Genomic DNA, 22,993 nt, shown 5'->3' with positions numbered 1-22,993 from the left:
ATGTAAAGCTAATGAAATGTATACGTATGGATCACGCAAGACGAGAACTGGCTGTGCAAATTCCTGACAAAGTCATAGGTGACTCAGGGTGAAGCCTGTTGTGTCGTCGCCCTTTAGGTGAAATGTGTAGTGGCGCTCCATCACTGAGGTCCTGAATTGTATCCGAGATAGTATGCACGTGCCTATGTGTGCGTCTCCGTAATGTCACTGATTAGTAGCTCTGTATGGGTATATAAGACAGCCACATAAGTACCTTGGGGTTCTTTCCATTGCATTGCAAGTGGCAATAAATGTGTTCTAGCAAGTCGGCTACTGCGTACTTGAAGGCACAACAAAGCCCACTTCTGCTTTCCTCCCTGGTGTTTCCCTCTATTGCTAAAAGTTTTTCTGCAAAATATATTTTTTTTTCTTTTCCTTGATTATGCTCATCCTACATGTATTTTGCACACGCTAGTGGTTGCTGTGATGTATCGGCATGTCGGAGTGAAAGCTGAAAATAGTCTTCAACCTTACCATACGGCGTGATGAGACATCAGACTGATACACTCATTTTTCCCACACCTGTTGGTCATTTTATTTCAGCATCAATGCCACTTGGTGGGTACAGAAGAAATGCCATCTATCAGGCTTGATAGGATCTGCAGCCCTGAACATTGGCAACACAAGCAAAATAAACTGCATTAAGAGTGTATAGAAGCCAGAAGTTGAAAAGATCTTAAATCGGTTAACAATTCCTGTAATACGGGTCAAAAAGGGAGCATATTAACGATTTGTTGTGCAGGTATTCCTTGTACAATGAAACAAGTTCACACAAGTACACAGACAACATACTGAATTGCAGATTGTTTTGCAATGCGATAAAAAAAAATGATGCCATGGAAACTTGTATCATCACAGAAGGACACAGAAGTGTTACATGTAGAGCTCAGAGTTATTAAGCAGTGCAGGAAACTAAAGTTTTAATTAAAAATTGGCTGTTAATTAAACATAAACTACGGCTGGCATGGGACAGGAGCCACAGTTGATGGCTTTTGCTGGTGTTATGACATAGGTCCGTGAATACTGCTGGGGCAGCACAGGAATTGGAGTCCGCCACTGCCATGGAATTAGTCCACAGCTCCACTACCCCAAAGACTTAACGAGTAAGGATGAATAAACTTTTGCACACCTTACAACACAACGTGTGATAAATTGGACTTTGATTACATGACCATGTGCTAATTTTGTCACCGAGTTGAGTAGAAATAGTGATATTTTCATTTTGATATGTCACAGGCGTAGTCATCAGCCATATCGCCAGTGCCTCCTCAATACCAAACCTAGCAAAGCCTTGTATATATAGTAGCTGCCAATGAAGATTCTGAGCATGTGATTGACTGTGCTTTCGCATATCTGTAGCAACGTCATGACAATGGTCGAGATACAGGCCACGATTTTGTAGCGTTGCCTTCTGCCCAGTTATATGCTGCTCCTATCTACTGTTAATGGACAGCTGATTCCAATGATAACGTTTGCGGAACACCACTCTGGCCACTGCATGAAAAACAACAAGTGTGAAAAAACAGCATAAAAGACATTGCCGGAAAATCATGGCCATGGACAGTCGAGGCCTAAAGGAAGCACATGTGGGTGCATCAACACACATTGACGAACTTGCAATGTATAACTGGATGACCACTTTGGAAAGTACTTTCAGCTTCGTAATATTTCACATGACTAGAATCAGACAGGCTGGCAGGTGGCAGCGTTTCCACGCTGTGATAAGACTGCATCCTTGGCAATGCCAAGAATGCCATTGCTCGCAGTTGCTGATATGTCTTGTGCTAGTCACACGAAAGTGAATTTATCTCCAAAAGTGACGATTAGAGATTACAGCACACCATTTTTGGCCGGTTATAGAATAATGTCACTTATGTTTGAGTGGATCCGGTATTTCAGACCCAATTATTTGACTTTTTGTCGAGTCCAAATTGAGTACCTATTGCAAAGCGTCTGGAATGAGGCAAAGAATGCTTCAAATTAAAGAAATCCTTCACAGTTGCATGCCAATCTGACAAATGATACATTAAAGACACCTAAGCTGTATAATCAAGTTCCAGTAATGTTGGAGAATGCAAGTCTGACCTACAGACTTGCAAGTCCATAGGTCCACGAGATTCAGCTTACGTGTCCGATAAACATTGAATGCCAACAGTACAGCCATATGCACAGAGGCTCCCGTCTGCATCTCTACTGGTCCCAGTTTAATCGCTGTGCAACACAATGCTTCCTCAATGCACGTTCGTTTGACTACTGCTACAATTGAAGCACCTTTATGCTAGCCTTTATTGCAGAAGTGCGAGGACCACCATAACAATTCTGCATACACGTGTAATGCAACAAATTCTTGTTTGAATGTAACAAGAAGCTCCACAACATGATACAAAGAAGGAAGATTCCTATGCACAGTTTACAAAATGCTTCTATATGCAGGCACAACCACAACGTTCGGAATACTGATGATGTAAATGTGTTCCAAAGACAGAACAAGCACACACATTAATAACAATAAATATTTCAACAAACAGGCACACACAAGCACTCCAGTCACGTTTAGCAATGTCCACAAACAACAAAAGGCACCTGCAACATGTCAATGCTTCTGGCTTTGGCTTCGTTTATTGGCCATGGAGCACTACATGTGCTACGAGCTGTTCCGTTACTGTTTCTACATGGCCGTTTCTTCCTTTTTACTTGTGCTTGAACCAGACTGTAAACTTAAGGCACTTGATACTATGGGTTGGTGCCTCTTGTGGGAACCCAGACAACTGTGCACAAAACAGCGCTCGAGCCAAGTTCATCTCCGTCTTGCAAGACTTCTTTCTTAAGACTGTACCTGCCTTGGGAAGGATCAAACAGATGACTTGCAGTGGCAGAATTTGTCGGTTTACTCTTCCCTGCTTCTTCAGTACTGTTGCCACCAGGCAAGTCTGTAGGGTGCCTCACATTGGCTGAGCAAGATGCACTGGGTCCCTTTGAAACTTTTGGACAGTTTTTTCCATCTACTGCAGCTTTCGAAACAGGCACATTGAAGGCATGGCTCGAGACAAGTCCGTCACCCCTTTGAACATCATAACCATAGCTCTGCGAAGAAAACTCAGGCAGCCCTCTTTTACACATGTTGTCCTGTTTATTTCTGTTCATTTCACTGTTGCTTGAATTGACAAGGTTACTGAGATTATGGCTCAGCACAGCTACATTAGAGACTGTGACTTCTTTTTGAAACAGTGGCTTTGCTGGTACATCTAATGTGTGACAGACCTTGGCAGCTGTGCGGAAAGCAGTGATGGAAGCATCGTTTCTATGACTGCTTTCAATATGATGAGGAGGATCAAGATTGTGTCTTTCAGTGGTGACTTTCATTCCCTCTTTGTCAATTTGGTCACTGCTGGTATCAACAAGCTTACTCGTAGAACACATCTGTGCAGACATAGAGGACGCTATAGCATCTTTCGATACTTGTGGGGGTGTCTCTAAGTCAATTTCTAATTTGCCGACCATGGCATCTGCTGTCTCATTGTCAGTAACTAAAACAGGTGGAGTCAAAGCACTGCACATTTCCTTAGGAACAGACTTCACCAGCCCACACACATCTGCATTGACATCAGAGTCATGGCTGCCTTCCTGGCTTGCACAATGGCTAACAGTAGTGCTGCTGCCTGTATCATCAACAGGACCACAAGTAACCAAAGAACAGGAAATATCTTGCTTCTGTTGCTCCAGCTCATTCCACACATTGGTGGCCTGCATGGAAACTGATTCGAGGGCACATTTCTCCGACTGAGTGCCTGAGGGCAGAGGTTCGCAGGTTCCAGTGTTTGTATCTTCTGTCTGAAGAGGGGACACTGTGACGACCATGGGACAGTACTTGGCTGCTTCCTCAAGACTCCCTGTATTTACTGATACTACACTAGCACAAACATTGTCCTTGTTCTGCTGTCCTGCCCCTGAATTGTCCCCTATCAACTCTGTTGAAGCTTGGAAAGTGGGCCCCAATTCAGCTGCAGATCTTGAGTTACTGTCTGATGCTAATTCCGGTGCAGAGGTGATAGCATTTGAACAGTGCGGTTCTGAGTTCGTGCCAGCAGCAGTCATGGTCTGTGATTCCTGTGCTGTGCCAACAATAGATATAGGCTCAGATTCCTTTTCTGTGCCACTCATGGATTGAGATCCATAGTTCATTGCAACCACAGTCACTGACTCTAGCTCATTTCCCCCATCAGCGGCTGTAGTGGTCTGTGATCCATGTCCCATGTCAATGGAAATTGTGGACTCTAATTCCTGTGCTGCTTCAGCAGCTGTCATGGTCTGCGATTCCTGTGCTGTGCCAACAATTGACATAGGCTCAGATTCCTTTCCTGTGCCAGTTGTGGATTGAGATCCGTGGTTCATTGCAACCACAGTTGTTGACTGTACCTCATTTCCTCCGTCAGTGGCTGTAGTTGACTGTGATACACATCCCGTGTCAATGGAATTTGCGGACTCTAATTCCTGTGCTGCTTCAGCAGCTGTCATGGTCTGCAATTCCTGTGCTGCGCCAACAATAGACATAGGCTCAGATTCCTTCCCAGTGCCAGTTGTGGATCGAGATCCGTGGTTCATTGCAACTACAGTTGTTGACTGTAGCTCATTTACTCTGTCAGTGGCTGTAGTGGACCGTGATCCACGTCCTGTGTCAATGAAATTTGCAGACTCTAATTCCTGTGCTGCTTCAGCAGCTGTCATGGCCTGCGATTCCTGTGCTGTGCCAACAATAGACATAGGCTCAGATTCCTTCCCAGTGCCAGTTGTGGATTGAGATCCGTGGTTCATTGCAACCACAGTTGTTGACTGTAGCTCATTAACTCCGTCAGTGGCTGTAGTGGACCGTGATCCACATCCTGTGTCAATGGAATTTGCGGACTCTAATTCCTGTGCTGCGTCAGTAGAGGTCATGGATTGCCTATGGTGGCACTTTCGTGGCATTTTGGAGGGGACAGCATTAGGCTTGAGTCCAACTAAACGTTTGCTTGCCAAAACAAAGTCCTTATGTTGGTCAAAGTGCTTGAAGCACACGCGGGGGCTCAGGGGCCTGTTGATACTGAAGTCAACAGGCATGCTTTGTAGCCATGCAGAATGCAGTGATGGCTCATCTTGTTTGTCGGGGATTGGGAAGAGCCAGAAGCCAACAAGACCCTCGTCACGTGTGTGCGGGCATCCTGTCACGGAGCACTTGTATTGACTGTCCTTCCTCTTGGTACTGCAGTGAGAGTAAACAAAATGAGCAAAGTGGTTGTGTTAAATCACAGCATGGTGTACGTACAACATGGACACTACTGACAGTCTACCGTAACTGTAGGCGTCAGCCAAATGATGATAACTGTAGGACAAATCCATTTTCCAACTTGTAGTTAGTACAAGTTTTGGATAGAAATACAGCAGATTTCCTTTAATATGAACTTGAAGGTACCAGAAAAATTTGTTAGTCTAATCAGAAGTTTGGCTTATCAGAACTGTCCCTCCAAAAAGTGGCATCATGCCAGGTGCATCCAAATATCTGTTACTTGAAATAGGAACTGCGGTAGCCTTACAATGGGGAGGTAATTACAAAAGAGCATTTATTTCGGCTTGCACATTTGAAAACAGTGGCTTCAAGCACTGTTGCTCAGTTTAATCGAAACTGTAATTCTTGCCCGCTGCTGCGCAAACTGGCATGCTGTCACAAATGAAGTCATTTCTCGTAGTGAATTTAAAAACGCATTGGTGTCTTTATGCTACTGAAGAAAGTGTACTAAAGAATTTTGGCAGGTTTCTGCGTCACATGTCATTGGTGCAGGTGCCACGCTGTTGTCATTGTCATCAGCAGCATCCTCTAAGCACCTCTTCAATGAGTGTGCTTATGGTGTCAGCTCTGCAGGTTGCTATGTCTTCGTCCACGCAGACATAGGCACTCATGTCTACAAAACACTTTTATTGCCCAGTTTCGAAACCAGACTTGCCTCGTTTATGTCGTCATCACAATGATCCTGTGCCGAGTGGCCAGGCACCACAAACCCCGCATGGTGAAACAAATTAACGACGGTTGTTTCGATCATTTGGCTCCAAGCATTCGTTAGCAGGTGCAGAGCATTGAGGAGGTCAACTGTGCACACACTACCACTCTACATGCAAAGCAGCATTCTCCGTAGAAGTGATAGGCAAAAGCGCTCCTTCAAGCTGCTATCGCTCCTTGATCCATTGGTACGAGCTTCGCAATGGAGTTCATGGGCAGGAACTCTACACGGATGGCGTGAAGTCTGTTGACGTGACAATGCTCAGGGCAGTTGTCGACCAAGAAAACGACCTTACCCTTCTCTCTCAGGAAATGGCAATTCCCGTCCCACTGCCACTGCTAAAGGAATGACTGCATCATCCACCATTTGGCATTACCCATGTACAAAGTTGCCTCATAAGTTATCAGCAGCATTTGCATGTTTTTGAAGCACTGCAGTGCTTTAGCCTTGCTGATAACTAGCAGCTTCATAATTAAAACTGTTGCACAATGCGACAGGACATAAGCAAGAAAAGAAAATGCGACACCCGAGCATAAACTATCAACTGCTTGTGCTCGGCTACCGTGTTTTGTCTTCTCGCAGTCCTGTGCCTTCGTCAGTTTGGGCAACAGTTTTAATTACCTAGCCAACTAGTCAACTGTGGATTTTTCCTTAGCAGCTTCAGCTTATCTGTTCCAGACACATTCACGCCAACCAGAAGGGTAATTCTAACCTTGCTATGCTTCCCCCTGTGCAGCTGTCACCAGCAAATGCAAGCGTTTTTTGGGGAAGCAGGTGACAGAAAGGGCGGTCCCGTACACATTGTAAATGTTGTCCAGGTCTGCTGCTGCAGGCCACTTCGTTGACAGCGGCAGCCTCACAGACAATAGACTGAAAAACCAGTGCATACCTTTTGCACAAATGGTTGAGTCATCCATCGTTGCATGAAAATTCAACATTGAAGTGGAGTGCAACTCCCTCTGCCTTGGCTTTCAAAACAATGCCATTGAGAGGTAGACTGGTACTTCGAGCTCATTGCGTCCAGGTGAGACAAAGGTCTTCTAAGTGCTTGTGAATAGCTGTTCGCATCTTCTTCCCCTTTGGTGCATAATCGCCATTATTATCGTGGTTACCTGAACCTCATCCTTTATGATACTTGTTAGTGTACAATTAGGTATTCCAAACTTGAGAGCTATTTCAGTCTTTGATAACTTGCTGGCAGTCACCTCAAACAATACTTCCGCCTTCTTTGAAAGTGAAATGGCTTTCTTTGAATGCTCGACTGACCAGACATGGCTGCCCTTATGAGGAGAACACACTGCACAGTGCACCTTCAAGGGACGGCAAGCATGGCACATACAAAGAAGCTTATTTTATCAGGAATTATGGGAAAGCATTTGCTGCGGGATGAAAGCTGGACAACCAATCTGTGGCAGCTGCTGCCGCTCTGTGGGACATCAGAACAAAAAAGGCAGCTGATGGAGTGATGCTAGTAATGCTGCACATTATTTCATTTGACTTCTGAGTACTACATTATGCCCATTTAAACAGTGTCTTCTTCATCAGCAAGGATGATACTGACATAAGTGAGTTACTTGATTCGTGGCATTAACGTAGCCAGGTCCCCTTTGAGAATATAGAAGCCAAGATGGCCATGCTGGGCTACCGCTGGACCATGGCAACAATTGCAGACCCATGGGGAAATTTTAATAACCCGATAGAATACAGTATGTTCCCGCAGAATAAACGAAGCATAAATTTATTCAAGCTGACAAATTAGGAATTTGAAGGAATGTAGCCAACACCTGAGGAGGCTACATGAGGCTCTCTCTTTTTTTTTTGCAAGCTCTTTTGAAGAGAGCTTGCAGAGGCCGTAACAGCTCTTCGAGCATTCTTTTCCCTCACTTCTCTCGCTCCCGCCCTCCATGGAGCGAATTTGCCTTGCACCTGGAAGTGTTCTTTTTTTCTTTCCCTCCAGTACCACAGATGCCCCGCCAAGACTTCAATCAGTCGCAGAGTCGCCATTGTTGATGGTCATTGCGAAAGTACGCTTTAACCGAACAGTATACGCGAAGTTGTTTGCACTAAGTGGATTTTTTTGTTTTGTTAAGTCAATGGAAATGCCAATCAAATGTCCCCACATTGTTCGGCATATCTGAAAATTCTGCTTAACCAACTTCATCTTTACAAGAGTTTACTGTATTGCAAGTAATTGGATAATATGAATCTAAATAATATATGGTTTAAAACAATACAAGCTACTATATGAACATACACACGTGCATGCAGACACAAAAGTTGCACATCCTTCTTGCAAACTTTACAGGTAATATGGTACATAATAAAATAGAAATAATATATAAACATAAAATAATAATAATTGATGTATAACGAGAAAGGAGAGTCTCTGAGCACGTACATTTAGGAAATTGGACACATGAATAAGTCAACGAGATGTAGATGGCTGCTATTGCGTATGTAACCTGTTAGTCAACATACGCAGTAGCCTGAATATCCCAACACGGGCAAGTTTTCATCATTGACATTACTGACAAAAGCACCCACTCACCATCTGTTTTTGCCATGTCACTCTACCCGAGGAACCAAACCAAAAAAAGTTAATATGCCTGTCACTCTTTTACCTCCTTTACCACAGCAGCCTACCGCTAAAGATTATACCCACGTGGCACCTCACATTTCAGCGTGTGCCTATAATGCGTGTAAGCAAAACACATCTTTGCATGAACAAAAATGTTCCAGAACTATCCCCTTGAATTGTCCATTGACAAATGGAACCTGTTATTGGCAAATACAGTCACAATGACTGACATCTCCTAATACCAAAGGCATTTCGTGACATACTAGCATGATGAAATGAAATGTGAACAGTGTAATGCGCAGCTTTCGGTAGATGATACACCAACCAATAGGGGCAATGTTGAAGTGCCGCACATGTGCAGTTAAGTTAGACTTCATAGCTGTGCGTCCTGCTCTGATCTCCTCGAACGTTTGCCAACTTGTTAGCATTTGGATAACATGCCATCAGTGCTCTGCAAGCCTCTGCTTTACAATGTTCGCCAGAGGATGAAATCTTGGGCAAGAGAGTGCAAGAGAAAAAAAGAAAATGAAGCAGATCCCACACACCGAATTGATGTTATGCGAGTCATTTTTCTGGTCATTATGTCATTATGCAACGCATTACCATGTGGACCAATACGTTTGTGTAAGACAAGCAGCTATGTGTCTGATGCAAGCGGGTGCATGACAATAGCAGCAGAATGACGGTGACAACGATTGTGTTTTGCCGATAGCATGATTTTTGCTTTGCCGTTAGACATGAGCTTATGTCACGTCTATTATTGATGGGTTCTGCATAGGTACCTGAAGCTTAATTGAGATAATGCATACTTCCCTTGTGCCAATACCGCACAGCTCTTTCAGAATATTGCAGAGCACGTCTGTGTGGATGCACATGCACACAGGATGGCATCCATTTGGCTACAGTTGCTAGACATGCAAATAGTAAGTCAACTTTACCACTGCCTTTTGCATTATTTTTTCCTTCGAAGAACATCCAACATTGCCTTTGTCGTCATGACATCACTGTGTCGAGGTCTAGCAGTCTGTGCTTGCATGAACTGCTGTCTCTGCATTTTTGCGTAGCTTGCAAACAAACGGTAAGGATTGCATGACAACAAAGTCGGGACCTATGCAGTGTATAAACACTGCATGAGAGTCAAGTTGCAAAGAATGAAAATAAAACCCAATTTTACCCATCTAATTTAGCTTTGCAGCATTCAATTACCCACTTCATAAAAGCTTCGTTTAACGTAAATTCCAACAGCTGCGCTAAATCTACATAATCTTTCCTTTTTTAAGTTTTACGGGTAGCTTTCCGGGTATTGGCACAACACACCATATATTCCGTCCTTTCCAGTGCTAATAATGAGCTGTTACACCATCACAAGGTAGTGTTTGCCAAATGTGCTCTAACCTCATGTTAACCTGTTTGCTTGTTAAAATCTGCATCTGCTGTAAACTGCTTAACTAGATAACTACTCCAACTCATTAAATACTTCCTGTTATAGAGTTTCGAACAAAGTTTACTAGACAGCACCCTTGTGCCAGTGTGTTATAGGAGCTGTAAAGATGGTGGTTCTGCAAGTCTGCAAACGTGGGGTATAGAGCACAGACTTGCCTAAACCTCGTCCTTTAGGCATCGGCTGGCTTTGTGCCTTAGCAAACTGATTATGTGCAACAAAATATTAAGGGAAAAATGTCATCCACCCTAGTGCAGCACAAGGCTACCTTGGCATTTCCGCAGAAGTTATTTGTGAACAAGATATTGCATTATGAATGCAATTCGCAACTGATGCATGTGTGAAAAGACTTGTTACCTTGCCATATTTATAATGGTATAATTTCTTGAGAATTTAGAAAGATAAAGTGTTATAGTTAATGCTACAAGAACATACAGTCACAAGCACAGAGATGAGACAAATTCATGTATTGACCATTATTCCAATGGCAGCTGAGTGATGAGCGGCGTTCATGTTGTCCACTTCTCTACTCTTGTGTCCTGTCTGCACGCCTCACTTCTATTTTGCATAATGAATCCTTACCAACTAGCTCAGCTATCTGTCGTTCTGAGTGATAGCAGTCACAGAGTTCCCTCTGATAATTTTTGCAGTAAACTCCATGCTTCTGTCCAGCTCACAGTTATGTCCATACGCTGAATGAAAGCTGACTGGTCCTGATAATCTCGGGTCATTTGCTGGCCAAATGTGGTAAGCACTGGCCATATCCGATAGCACTGTACTAGAAAACAGACAAGTCTGTATCAGGCAAAATCAGCGAGAAGCCACAAATTGCTGAGAATCACTGAGTAGCCAAGTGCACTTTTACAGGGCTAAATGTGAAATATTCAGGTTAGGTCATGGCAGACAGCTTGAAACAAGTTGGTTATGTGCTCAAAGCGAATCGAGCTGCATGCACAGTTCACTAGCATGCAGCAAAACAGTGTTTAGCAGCTCTAACTACATCTGTAACCTTTAGTATTGCATGAAGAATAATTGGGAGGCTTCTTTAGCAAGGACCCTTTAGTTTTTTAATATTAGTAATGGTAACAATCAACCGATGCTAGGAGTACAGACCAACCTGGTCCTGACCCTAGAATCAGTGTTTTCTGAAATGTTTTCAAATGGCACTAGTTTGACACACCTTTGATTTCATGTTTATGAAAGCATGCTATCCTGAGAGAGATATTCCGGCACCTTTGAAGGCTTTGGTGTCCCTTTAATGTATGTTGCGCCTGTCTATCAACTTGACGGCACATGGGTGCAGCTAACAGACCCTCTCAAAACAGTAAGGCAGCTTTCCTGCAGCACATCATTACCTGTCATCATGGTGACCTGCACAGTGTTGAAATGATGATTACATGGGCAACATCCAACTTTTGCATCAGTTATCAGTGCTACAGCTGTCAAAGCTTAGAAAGCCAACTTTACATTTTTGTATTACTGCACTGACAGCTGGATCAAGAGACAATCAAATCCTTCCAAATAACTGCAAGATGAAGGTACCAGCAGTCATTTCTATTTTCTCATGTTTATGTGTCCTGTTAGACAGTTCATGAACCAAGCTGCAACAGCGTAATCCCAAATCTTATATCAACTTACATGGGTTTCCTAAACTTTGGCGGCCCAATGGAAGTCATTCTTCTAATGTGCTGGATACCAGCACGGGCTGCAACCCGCTTGTCTGCTTGCTGGGTGATGCCTGAACTGCTACTGATTGGCTTGAATGTTGCCTCATGAATTTTGCTAGCTTGTGCCTTTTCTCCTAGGCTGTCTTTATATTTCAGGAAAGTGTTCTGTGGCTCTTTCAGCGGCCCAGCAAGCCTGCTGGCTCTCTTAAGGTCCACCTTCCAAGGCTGTCTTATTTGCATGCCAGGATTGGATCTGGCATTCGACCTGAGTGTAGGTTTTCGTGGCAGCACCTGATCATGCGGTTCCTCTGATGTTAACTTCTTGTGGTAGGTTGGGTCATCAACGTCATCAGAGTCTTCAGTGTCTGACATGAGCATGGGTTTCTGTTGCACCGTATTGCGTAGTTTCTGTAACTTTGCCTTCTTGCTTTGGGCCAGGTCATCAGCATCATCAGAGCCTTTGGCGTCTATCTTGAGCATGGGTTTACATGGCACATTATCAGGCGATTCCTGGCTTCTTGTTTCGGTCTCTGGCTTCTTGCTTTCGGTCAAGTCATCAACATTATCAGGGTCTTCGGTATCTGACTCGAGCACGGGTTTCTGTGGCCCTCTATCACGTGATTTTTGTAACTTTGGCTTTTTGCTCTTGGCCAGGTCATCAACACCATCAAAGTCTTCTGTGTCTGACTTGAGTATGAGTTTCCGTGGCCCCCTATCATGTGATTTTTGTAACTTTGTCTTCTTGCTGTGGTTTGGGTCGTCAATGTCATCAGAGTCTTTGGTGTCCGACTTGAGCATGGGTTTCCGTGGCACCCTATCAGGTGATTTCTGTAACTTTGGCTTTTTGCTCTTGGCCAGGTCATCAACACCATCAAAGTCTTCTGCGCCTGACTTGAGTATGGGTTTCTGTGGCCCCCTATCATGTGATTTTTGTAACTTTGTCTTCTTGCTGTGGTTTGGGTCGTCAATGTTATCAGAGTCTTCCGTGTCTGACTTGAGCATGGGTTTCCGTGGCCCCCTATCACGTGATTTTTGTAACGTCGTCTTCTTGCTGTGGGTTGGGTTGTCAACATCATCAGAGTCTTCGGTATCTGACTTCAACATGGGTTTCCGTGGCCCCCTATCACGTGATTTTTGTAACGTCGTCTTCTTGCTGTGGGTTGGGTTGTCAACATCATCAGAGTCTTCGGTATCTGACTTCAACATGGGTTGCCGTGGCACCCTATCAGGGGATTCCTGCGACTTTGGCTTCTTGCCGCTTTGGGCAGGGACATCAATATTATCACCAGGGTTTTTGAGATGACTTCCAATGGTCTTGGGACCTCTCCGAGTGGAGGTATCACCAGTGGGTCTTGGTACCTTATGCGTGGCATGTTGCAAGTTTGAAGGCTGGGACACACCTCTCTGGCTGGAAAGATCTTCGCTGCTCGGCTGCTGCGAGCGTTTGAACAGCAACTTATACTTGAGGCTTGACTGCTTGCTCGTGGAAGTCGCAAGTTGCACCGCTCGTTTGGGAACCTTCACTGGACAGGAAAAAAGGATTCAGAATGTGAGGGATTGATTTCTTGATAAAGAGAATCAAACATTAACACACTATCTCCTCTACTTCCGTAGGCGAGTCTGTCACTCACTCTTTAGTTCCAAAGAATAACTGTAATGTGTACTGAAAAGACTGTAAGCTCTCTGTGCAAAAGGGACAGAGAAAACATGCAATAAATACGCTGGTCTGGGAGCACTGCCATCTTAGAGCCTAATTTGTAACCCGTCATATGCACAAAGTTGACCATATTTTGAGACAAGGGTACTGAAATTCCACAGGAGGCCTTGCCCCAGCTTACAACCATGATGCACTTTTACCACTTCTTACTACTTGGTCAATGTGGGAACTTGTGCATTATTTATTGGAATTTTGTTTTACAGTGAAGATTTCTTTGCCAACCCTCAAAAACATTCCTGGCAGTGGCTGCTGGGAGCTGCTGCCATCTTGCTGAATAGCTCACACTTGAAAAGAAAATTGAATTACGCACTCTATGGTGGGATCGAACTTCAGTCCCCCAGCACCGCAGCCAACTATTGGGTTACAATCACATGTATACTTCCATTGAGTCAGTGCCAACTAGCTCTCTGAGATGATTGCCGAGTATGTCGCATTGTGTAGCACAGGTGCACGAGAGCACATACACACGTCAGTTTTCTTTACACTAATGACGCAAGAATGAAATGGGCAAATTTATAGCATTTGATTAATCGCTTCACGATAGCTTGGCTTCACAATGATTCCAAGATGTTCACTGGATCTGCATAATTTTTTACATTTGCAGTTGCCTCTTCCCCTTCTATTGATGACAGTGTTACCTTTTTACTCTGAAGCATAAATTAAACACTAATCTGAGGAATTGTCGTAAACTTCTTTAGCATGATTATATCTCATCTTGACAAAGTTCAGTACGAAAGTGCTGTGACACAACTTGCATATTTTTTCTTTTGTATTTTGTATGTCCATTGAATACAGTTTAACCCTGATTCTACGTAGCTGACGGGGAGTGGTCAAACCTTTGTAAAATCGGGAAGCTCGTAAAATCAAAAAGTACAAGAGCACCGAGATGAAAGGACCAATTTATTTCTAGCAAAAAATTCAGTTATTTTGGCTTGCCTACGCTTCTTTAGTAAGGCAATCACGCAGCTCTCGTAGCTCACAAGAGCGCGACGAGTCTGTTCGCCTCCTTCTTCAGACCCAGCAAATTGCTTGAGGAAGCTGACAACATCCATGGCCTCACTAACTGTCAGCACATGGTCTATGTTTGCCTCCTTGTCGTCCTCTTCTGACACTTTTTTTTGCGTCGGCAGCAAGCTTCACAAGGTCCTCGTCATCCAAATTTTCTGTTGCGTCCATGTCTGTGCTGATCAAGTGCTTATGCAGTCAGCAAAATTCATGCCATGCAGGATAGCATCAAGCCGGCTGAGCTGTTCCCAGAAGCTGGCAGCCGACTCTTCAACCTGCTGCTCGGGGCTGGCATTGTCGTGGTACCTTGATTCCACCATTCCAAAACTGGCATGCCTAAAGCTTTGTTCGATTCCAGGCTGCCACATGCAGAGATCCTTGTGCCATCCCTTAGCTGTTTTTCTGCCCATTTTATTCGGGGCTGCTTCGTAAAATCGGGAGCAACGGTTAATTTCTTTCATAAAAAAATCTGTAAATACATTATACTCAAGGAAAAAACATTGGGAATATTAAATTTTTTCATAAATATAAAAAAATTCGTAACATCAGGGTCACAAAATTGGGGTCAAACTGTACTTTGCATACTACAGAATTAATTATGATAGGCAAATATAGCAACTGTGTAGCTAAATGTTGTGCAGTATAAATTAATATTAGAAAGTGGCCAGCCATACCAGTAAGTAAGGTTGCAAATCTGTATGCATTATATTAATGCAACGTTTTGTATGTATGTACTACAGACTTAAACTACAATTGAACCCCATTAAACGAAATAATAGGTATAACGAGGTAAATAAGATTTCTTTTGAAATCATCCATAGGGATCTATGTATTTAAAGCCTTCTGCTAACAAAGTGAAATTCTTCTGCCAGTGAATAGAACGAACTACACTCATCTCCGAAGCAAAAAAAATACCCGACTGTTGCATGCCGCATATATCGCTTTCTGCAGGATTCTGCACTCATTCGCTGCAGCCGTTCAAAACTCCTGTGCCCCGCGTCCAATACGTCATCAAGCAACACTTGTCTTTCTCACCGCCGCACATAGCTGCACACCAGTGAACAAGCAGCTTACTATTGCACTTATCCACAGACCTCTCTCTCTTGCGTGCGCCTGGCTGCGCGAGCTGTGCCACACTGTGTGGTGGCGCGAAAGATGAGTGGATTCACTGCTGTGCACCGCGCTGCGCAGGCAGGTGCAGTTGGGCGTGGCCCCAGAGATCTCCCCGGCACAACCTCAGGGGTCACGGCTAGGCCATACATTCGCGCGCCGCGCGGGCAAGCTGGCATGGCGAACTTCGCTTGCCTCCTCGATCACACCACGGAGTGCTGTGCTGTGTGCCACATGCTGCTCGAAACTGACGAGCCAAATGAAAAGCGGATGTGGAAGCCATCGCAATGGAACAAAAGGCAGCTATGTAAAGGCTGTCGTGTCAGGTGTGAAGTCATGCATTGCAGAGATGGAAATTATTTTTGTTATATTCAAATTTCATCACAAGACTGGCTGTGTAGCAGTTTTATGGGCCGCAAAGCCGTATTCTTAGTTTTATATTTACAATTGTGCACCCCATTGGGCACAAACTGCAGTAAATGTCAATAATGGATGCAACGAAGTAACGGATATAAAGAATTTCAACCCTTCTTCCAACTTCATTATAACGAGGTTCGAGTGTATTCAATACTCTCTTTAATATTGTTATGCGAAGGACGAATCAATAAGACGAGCAACTATTTACAGGGTATATTTACAAAAGCGGTTGCAGCGCTGACCGGTTATATTAACAGTGTGAGCCCAGTTTGTTCTTCCTCCTCTTTTCTCGAGTGATGGTGCACACGCGCCTCGTTCAAACAAGCAAATATCAACCGCTTGTAGCATAATCCCCTGGAGGCAGAAGAGACATCCCAGAGCGTCTAAATGTCATGACTGAGAGGGTGATACTGCTTCAGTTGTGTAACATGCACGATATCACTGGACTGGGAAGCAGATGGGGCGTCAAGTGCGATCTCATAGGTGATGGGAGTCACGGCACGAAGCACTCAGTATGGGCCTGTGTAACGAGACAGCAGTTTTTTTGACAGGCCGACCTGATGCGACGGAGACCACAGAAGCACCAAAGAACCAGGCGGGAAGTGCACGTCTTGGCGATATAGGTGATATAGGGCGGCTGCTTGGTCAGATGCGAGGTCTGGAGCGACCATGGGACGTAATAGGCTGTCGAGGTTCAAGGCATCCTGCGGGTAATCAGGAGGATCTGGAGACGCGTCGGCTGCAAAAGCAGTGGCGTGGTCGTCTGTCACTGACCCGAGCGTGGCCACTGCTAGGCCTTCAGGTAACACTTGCTTCGTCAAGCCAAAATTTATAACGGGGAGACACATCCTATTAGTGGCAAGGGTTACGACGGATTGTGGCACAGAGATGTCGAGCGCCAGGAGGACATCATGAATAGGTGCGACGACATAGTCGCCATCAGGCACGGTTGTCATTGAGGCCAATTCGACGAAGGTTAGGGCTTTTGGAGGTAAGTGAACAAACGCTGTAGTGCAGAGGGTGTTCTGTTGTTTGGGGCGAACGTCTGAAAGAAGAGGAAACTCTAGGCACAACATGCCAGTGGTACAGTCGATGAGGGCTGAATGCGACGTCAGAAAGTCGAGCTGTAAGATTAGGTCATGAGGGCAACTGGTCAGCACGGTGAACAGGACTGGAACTTGGCGGCCAGCAGTTCCTAGGCGAGCAGTGCACATACCCCCGACGGCAACAGTGGCACCATTGGCGATGCGTACGGCTCGAGTGATGGCAGGCGTAAGAACTTTTTTTAGGCAACAGCATAGGTTAGTGCTCATTATGGACACTTGGGCTCCAGTATCAATTAATGCCATCAACGGAAAACCATCTACGTCTACTTCAATTAGGTTCGTGTTGGTGAGGAGCATCAATGGAGGATTTGGACAGGACGAACGTGATGCAGCACTACCTCCAAGAGCTGCACGGCCTAGTTTTTCGTCGGCCGGTTTGGCGAAGAAAAGTGGCGAGGCTGGGGTGATGGGGAGCGATGGCAATGAGGTGATGATCATCACATGGATGAGTGGCTGTCAGGGGTGTCAGAAGCAGGGTACAGACGGTGAGGTGAGTAACGGCACGCGTCGGTGTATGGGTGAGGAGCAGGGAATGAACTCCAGTACGGCGGTATCCAGGTGGTGCGGCAGTGCTGGGATACATGACCGACGCGGTGGCAGTGGAAGCAGATGGGTTTGTCGTCTGGGGTTCGCCATCCGGCAGGATTGTGTGGTCTGGGAGCGAAATATTGGTCATTACAGGTTTTGGACATGGGAATGGGTGCCGAATCAGGTCAGGAGACAGAGCAGGCAGTAGGAATGCCAAGGTTTGCAATTTCTTGCCGCACGACTGCTTGGATAACGGAAATAGTGGGGGCCGCTTGGTCAAAGGTACCTTCAGGGGGTCGTGGACGAAGGGGGGGCCGGACTCGCCACTTAAATCTCACAGCGAACGATATGGGTGACGTTCTTTTGAAATGGCCATGTGGTGGTAAGAGCGGAGTAAGAGGACGTGGCAGGGGTTTTGGGAGCCGGGAAAAGTGTAGGACGACGCGGCACCTCTTGGCTACCTCGAAGCGGCGGCATTCTTTGACGATGGCGTCGACGGTAGAAACGTCGTTATAGACTAGCAAATTGAAGGCGTCGTCTGTGATGCCTTTTAGGATATGGCCCACCTTGTCAACCTCGGTCATGTGCTTTTCGACTTTCTGGCAAAGTGCGAGCACTTCCTGTATGTAGGAGACATACGATTTGGTCGATGACTGCACACGGGTGGCAAGCTCTTTTCGCACAGCCTGTAGGCGACCTGACGAGTTGCCAAATAGGTTGCGAAGCCGCTCTTTGAAAATGTCCCAGCTGGAGAGCTTGTCCTCATGGGTGCGAAATCAGACATGTAGTGTCCCGTCCAGATAAGAGATCACATTGGCAAGCATGATGGTAGGTCCCAGTGGTGGCTTTGGCTAACATGCTCATACATGCTGAGCCAGTTGTCGACGTCAACGTCAGTTTGGGCAGAGAATGTCCCAGGATCACGGAGACTAGGAACCGTAACGTATGTTGTGGTAGGCGCTGCAGGTGTAGGTGGCGACGGGGTGGCTCCATCGGAAGCCATGGCTGAGAAGACGACGGTGCGGGCACTTCGGTGTTCCGTGGTGAGGACGGGGAACGTTCCACCTCCACCACAATGTTACGCGAAGGACGAGTCAGTAAGATGAACAACTATTTACAGGGTATATTTAAAACAGCAGTTGCAGCACTGACCGGTTAGATTCACAGAGCGACCCCAGTTTGTTCTTCCTCCTCTTTTCTCGAGTGATGGCGCCCATGCGCCACATTCAAACAAGCAAATATCACATGCGTGGAGCAATATGTTCTGCTTAGGTTATTTTTTCTTGCATCAAAATGTGCTGGTTTAGATGTGATTGTTACAAAAGTGCCCATACTGGCCAGCATACAGCTAGCCTGCACAGCATACTTGAAGCAAAGGCCTCTGTCAGGCTCTCAGCCTTTTGCTTTTGCTCCAGTTTCTGTTCCTGTACAGAACGAAACAAAGAATCTCAGATTCATCACCATCATCAATCCATTTTGCATCCACTGTAGGTCGAAGGTCTTTCACAGTGATCGCCGGTAACCCATGTTGTGCGTTAGTGCCATGCCATCCTATCCAGGTCAATTTCATCTCATCAGACCACCTCACCACATGCCATGCTTTAACGGCATTTCCGTTTCCTTGGCCCTTATCCTGTTAGTCTTGAAAACTAGCGCTTACTTGTTCTGTGCATTGAGCTGCCAATTTTACTGCTTTCTATTTATCTCACCTAGTATTCCAGCCACACCCACTTGCTGTATAATCTATGCTACTGTCTTCCTGTCTTTTCAAGGCAAGACACTCCTCGAAACAATTTTTTTTACTTGTACTAGAGGTTTCAAAGTTCGGACAATTATAGAGTTTTCTATGCAGATTTCAGCTCTGTCATTACTTTCTGTGCAGCTGTTAAAGTTTTTGAGTTATGTGATGTACAATGGTAAAATATAGTCATCTTTGTGGCACTTGTTTATGTACTAAATTTTCACAAAAGCATCATGCTGTAATGGTAATTTATACAAGCCTGTCACAGGTTGCTGTGAAGATACCACATTGTATCATTTGGAGACACTGAATATGAAACATCAAGGACTATCTTCTGGTAGACACTATCCATGGCATAACCCCAATGAAGAGTTCATTACTTTCATTGTTCAATAGATGCCCCCAACCTCAGTTTTCAAGGAATTCATGCAGCACCTTTATTTTTAAGGGCTTTTAAGGGCCCTTGAATCTCTTTGTTTTTGTGAATTTAAGGGTGTTCAAGTATTTCAAGTTCAAGAAGGCGTACGAAGCACGCAACCCATTCTTATTCATTTAGGGATTTAGTTCCTGTGATGGGCGTCACCTCCACGTACTTAGCCTAGATTAACATATCCCTACACAGCTTGGAGGGGCTAACTATTGAGCACAAACCTGTTTGTTTACCAAGCTATTGAACATTGCCGATATGCTAAGCGTAGAAAATATGAGCTTTCTAGAAGATTGGTGGTGAAAGATTTGAGGCACACAGGTTGTGGCAACACAACAATGACAATATAGGAATACGATCACAGCAAGACACGAGTATACGCTAAAATGGCGCGGGCACGCACTCACACGCAAAATATATATATCTATATGAAGAAAATAATATAAAAACAAGATGGGCTAACATTCCACTTGCAGTTCATCGTTTACATGGCAGGCAACATCTTATCAGCAAACTAACACAAAATAATACCCATTCGCACGGGGCATTTTCGACCACGATCGAGCAATTCTATACATATCGGATGTAGTGGATGTTATAGTTATCTTTACGCTTTTGTGGTGGAACGTATACATGTCACTGTGTGAGGGGCTCAATTAGCTATATTAAAGCCCCGTTACCGAGTTTATCTGCAGACTCCAGCAACGGCTCTGTGATTGCATGTATCAGGCCAAAAATGGCTGGCACTAATCCTCTTCAATCCGTACTGATTGCCAAATCAGTATCAATTTTTAACATATTGGATTCAAGTTAGCTGTTTGCATCTTTATATCGCGTTATATCGGCGTACACGCCACAGACACTTCTTGTGAGGTTCTACGCACCGTTTCATGCGAAACGCAATAACTTTAGTGCAGACGAACACCAGTTTGTTTCTTTTCAAGCTACACAAATTTTAACGGGGCGCACCACAAAAAAAGACGGCAGCCTGCTACATGGCTCCAGCTTTACATCGTAACAACCAGGTATTCCGGCGCCGCCTTTAGGTAGCACACGTGTCACGCGTTTTGGTTACTTTTGGTAACACAACGGGACGTTTGACACGGGCAGCTTTTTTTTTTTTTTTTTTTTCCAGGCCCACGGAAAGCGACCACAACGTGCTGCGCAGAATGGACGTAGCACTGCAACCAACTACCCCTCGGCACTCAGTCTAGCGTCATAAGCGAAAACGTTCGCAATTTACCTGTGCTGCGCAGGGAAGGGGCCATGTCACATTGTTTTACGACCAAAAGTTCAAAACACGAGCGCACCAAGTACGACCGGTACAACACCACAAACAAGGCAAACGCACAGAGATGGCACAGAAACCATGGATTCCGTGACTATATTTACTGGAGGCACCACACACCATGCTACTACCGAAGCAAAAAAAGAACACTCTGGAGTAAGAAAGCCATTGCATAGCTGAAGCAAGATTAACGCTATCTTACCAGGGGCGAAAAAAAAAGGACTATGGCGACAGGCAGAAAGCACAGAAAGCGCCTTGTTAACGTTTAATGTGGATTTGATTAGAAAAACATCTGGCCGCATGCACTTTGTCAGGCATCGAGCTTTCTGAGAATAAGGTTTCAGGTGATATAATAAATATAAGAGGAAATAGATGAATAAATGAATGGACGTTTATGAGCGTCCCCTTTGGAACGGGGCGGTGGGTTGCGCCACCAAGCTCTTGCAATTATACTACTCAATGTCCTACCTAGGTTAAACAATAAAAAAATGAAAACGCTATGAACTCCCCACAACCAAATTTTCTTATCCTCTATTGCGAACTGTGCTTTTGTACGTCTCCGTTTTTTGTCGTTTCCCTACTTTTCTTCCACCAATTCAACAGCCGCGGACATTCACTACTTTTCCACTGCTCTCGCTGAACCCAAGGGTTTCAAGGAGGCCAGTGGTACCTAAATCGACTGCTGGGTAGACGTCTTCACATTCTAATAAAACGTGCTCCATAGTTTGCCTAGCTTTACGGCAGCAAGTACATGTTTCTTCTTCCTTCCTTTATCTCGCTCTATAGGTGCGTGTTCTAAGGCATCCCGATCTCGCTTCGAAAAGTAATGAGCTTCCCTCTGAGTTATCATAAATTGTTTCTTTCCTGATTTTTCGTTTTTTCCTCGTAAGTAGTTACTCATGGCAGGTTTCTTTTCCATTGTCGCCACCCATGAGATTATTTCGGCCTCTCTGTCTTTCCGCTTGACGTTCTCTGTTGATGTGTTGCCCACCCTACAGCCGCATACTTGCTGGTAAGCTTCCTAGTTATTTCCCTTCATTGTGAATCAATGTTTTTCCTGTACAGAAACCTCAACACTCTCCCAGCCCATTTACTTTCTTCCATATTCCTCAGATCGTTCTTTACACTCAATTTTATTTCGAGTTTCCCTCACTTCAGAACTAGTCCAGCCCATATATCACCCTGCACAGCTTCATTTGTAGTCTTCCCATGAGCGCCCAATGCGAGGCGACCCACTGACCTTGGGTTCCCATCGAGTCCTGATTGTACCCCTCATTTAAAGCAAACAACTGCATTTCCAAAAGTAAGTCCTGGAACCATTACACCTTTCCACGCCTCACGACTGCCCACGCAAATCCACGCCTCGGCGACTGCCGCCTCTGGCTATCAAATACCGATCTCAAAGGCCATGCTTTTGCTTGCTGCATGCGCGGCAGAATCGATTGTAAGAGCCAGAAGCAGGTCAGGGACGCGTTTTTTTTAACATCGTGCAAAAGGGACTTGGAACACTGGACACTGGAAAGGAGACTAAAAACAGGAACCATCTCCTGACCAATGACTAAACATTAACGTTGTTCGCGCACATGCGCCAGCCTGTCCAACGTTTACAAACTATAAACGTTTCGCCTATAAGCGTAAGCTGCAGCAGGGAACGGAAAAGAAAAGTGCGAATTACTATTATGAGACCTGTGTCGTTCGGTCGTCAGCCCTCTCCTGCAAGAGCGTATTTCGGCCGCCTTTTAGAATAGGCGGTGCCCAAATGTTATTCATACCTATATGGTCGCGTTCTTTGGATTTAAAGGGCCCTTCACTACGTCTGCAGCCGGAGAGCCGACGTCATGGAGGATGGTCGACGTCAGTCACGCAAGTGCGCCTACGTACATGGTAGTGGTGTGAC

The 22,993-nt window shown here is 45.0% G+C and overlaps 1 protein-coding gene across 2 annotated transcripts; it reads right to left on the bottom strand.

Annotated features, from left to right (window-relative positions):
* Positions 1 to 549: 549 nt before the first annotated feature.
* Positions 550 to 21,433, bottom strand: LOC135917885 (streptococcal hemagglutinin-like). Of its 2 annotated transcripts, none has more exons than XM_070527100.1 (3): positions 21,299 to 21,433; positions 11,729 to 13,280; positions 550 to 5,278 (listed from the first exon to the last, which is right to left on the bottom strand). In XM_070527100.1, exons 1-3 carry the CDS (start codon positions 21,396 to 21,398, stop codon positions 2,773 to 2,775), a joined length of 4,158 nt encoding a protein of 1,385 aa, XP_070383201.1. In that variant the 5' UTR covers positions 21,399 to 21,433; the 3' UTR covers positions 550 to 2,772. The 2 variants fall into 2 exon arrangements, with proteins under 2 accessions (XP_070383201.1, XP_065307571.2); XM_065451499.2 differs by lacking the exon at positions 21,299 to 21,433 and adding an exon at positions 21,052 to 21,185.
* Positions 21,434 to 22,993: the final 1,560 nt, after the last annotated feature.

Source organism: Dermacentor albipictus, chromosome 10 (genome assembly GCF_038994185.2).
Source record: "Dermacentor albipictus isolate Rhodes 1998 colony chromosome 10, USDA_Dalb.pri_finalv2, whole genome shotgun sequence".
Lineage (NCBI taxonomy): Eukaryota > Metazoa > Arthropoda > Arachnida > Ixodida > Ixodidae > Dermacentor > Dermacentor albipictus.
This window is presented reverse-complemented; position numbering and strand designations above follow the sequence as displayed.

Excerpts from the sequence above, each read along its gene's own strand:
- LOC135917885 (XM_070527100.1), bottom strand. The coding sequence starts at position 21,398 with ATGCGGCCAGATGTTTTTCTAATCAAATCCACATTAAACGTTAACAAG. Across the intron at positions 13,281-21,298 it reads TCCTTTTTTTTTCGCCCCTG|TGAAGGTTCCCAAACGAGCG; the intron begins GTAAGATAGCGT and ends TTTCCTGTCCAG. Across the intron at positions 5,279-11,728 it reads CCAAAGTTTAGGAAACCCAT|TACCAAGAGGAAGGACAGTC; the intron begins GTAAGTTGATAT and ends CTCTCACTGCAG.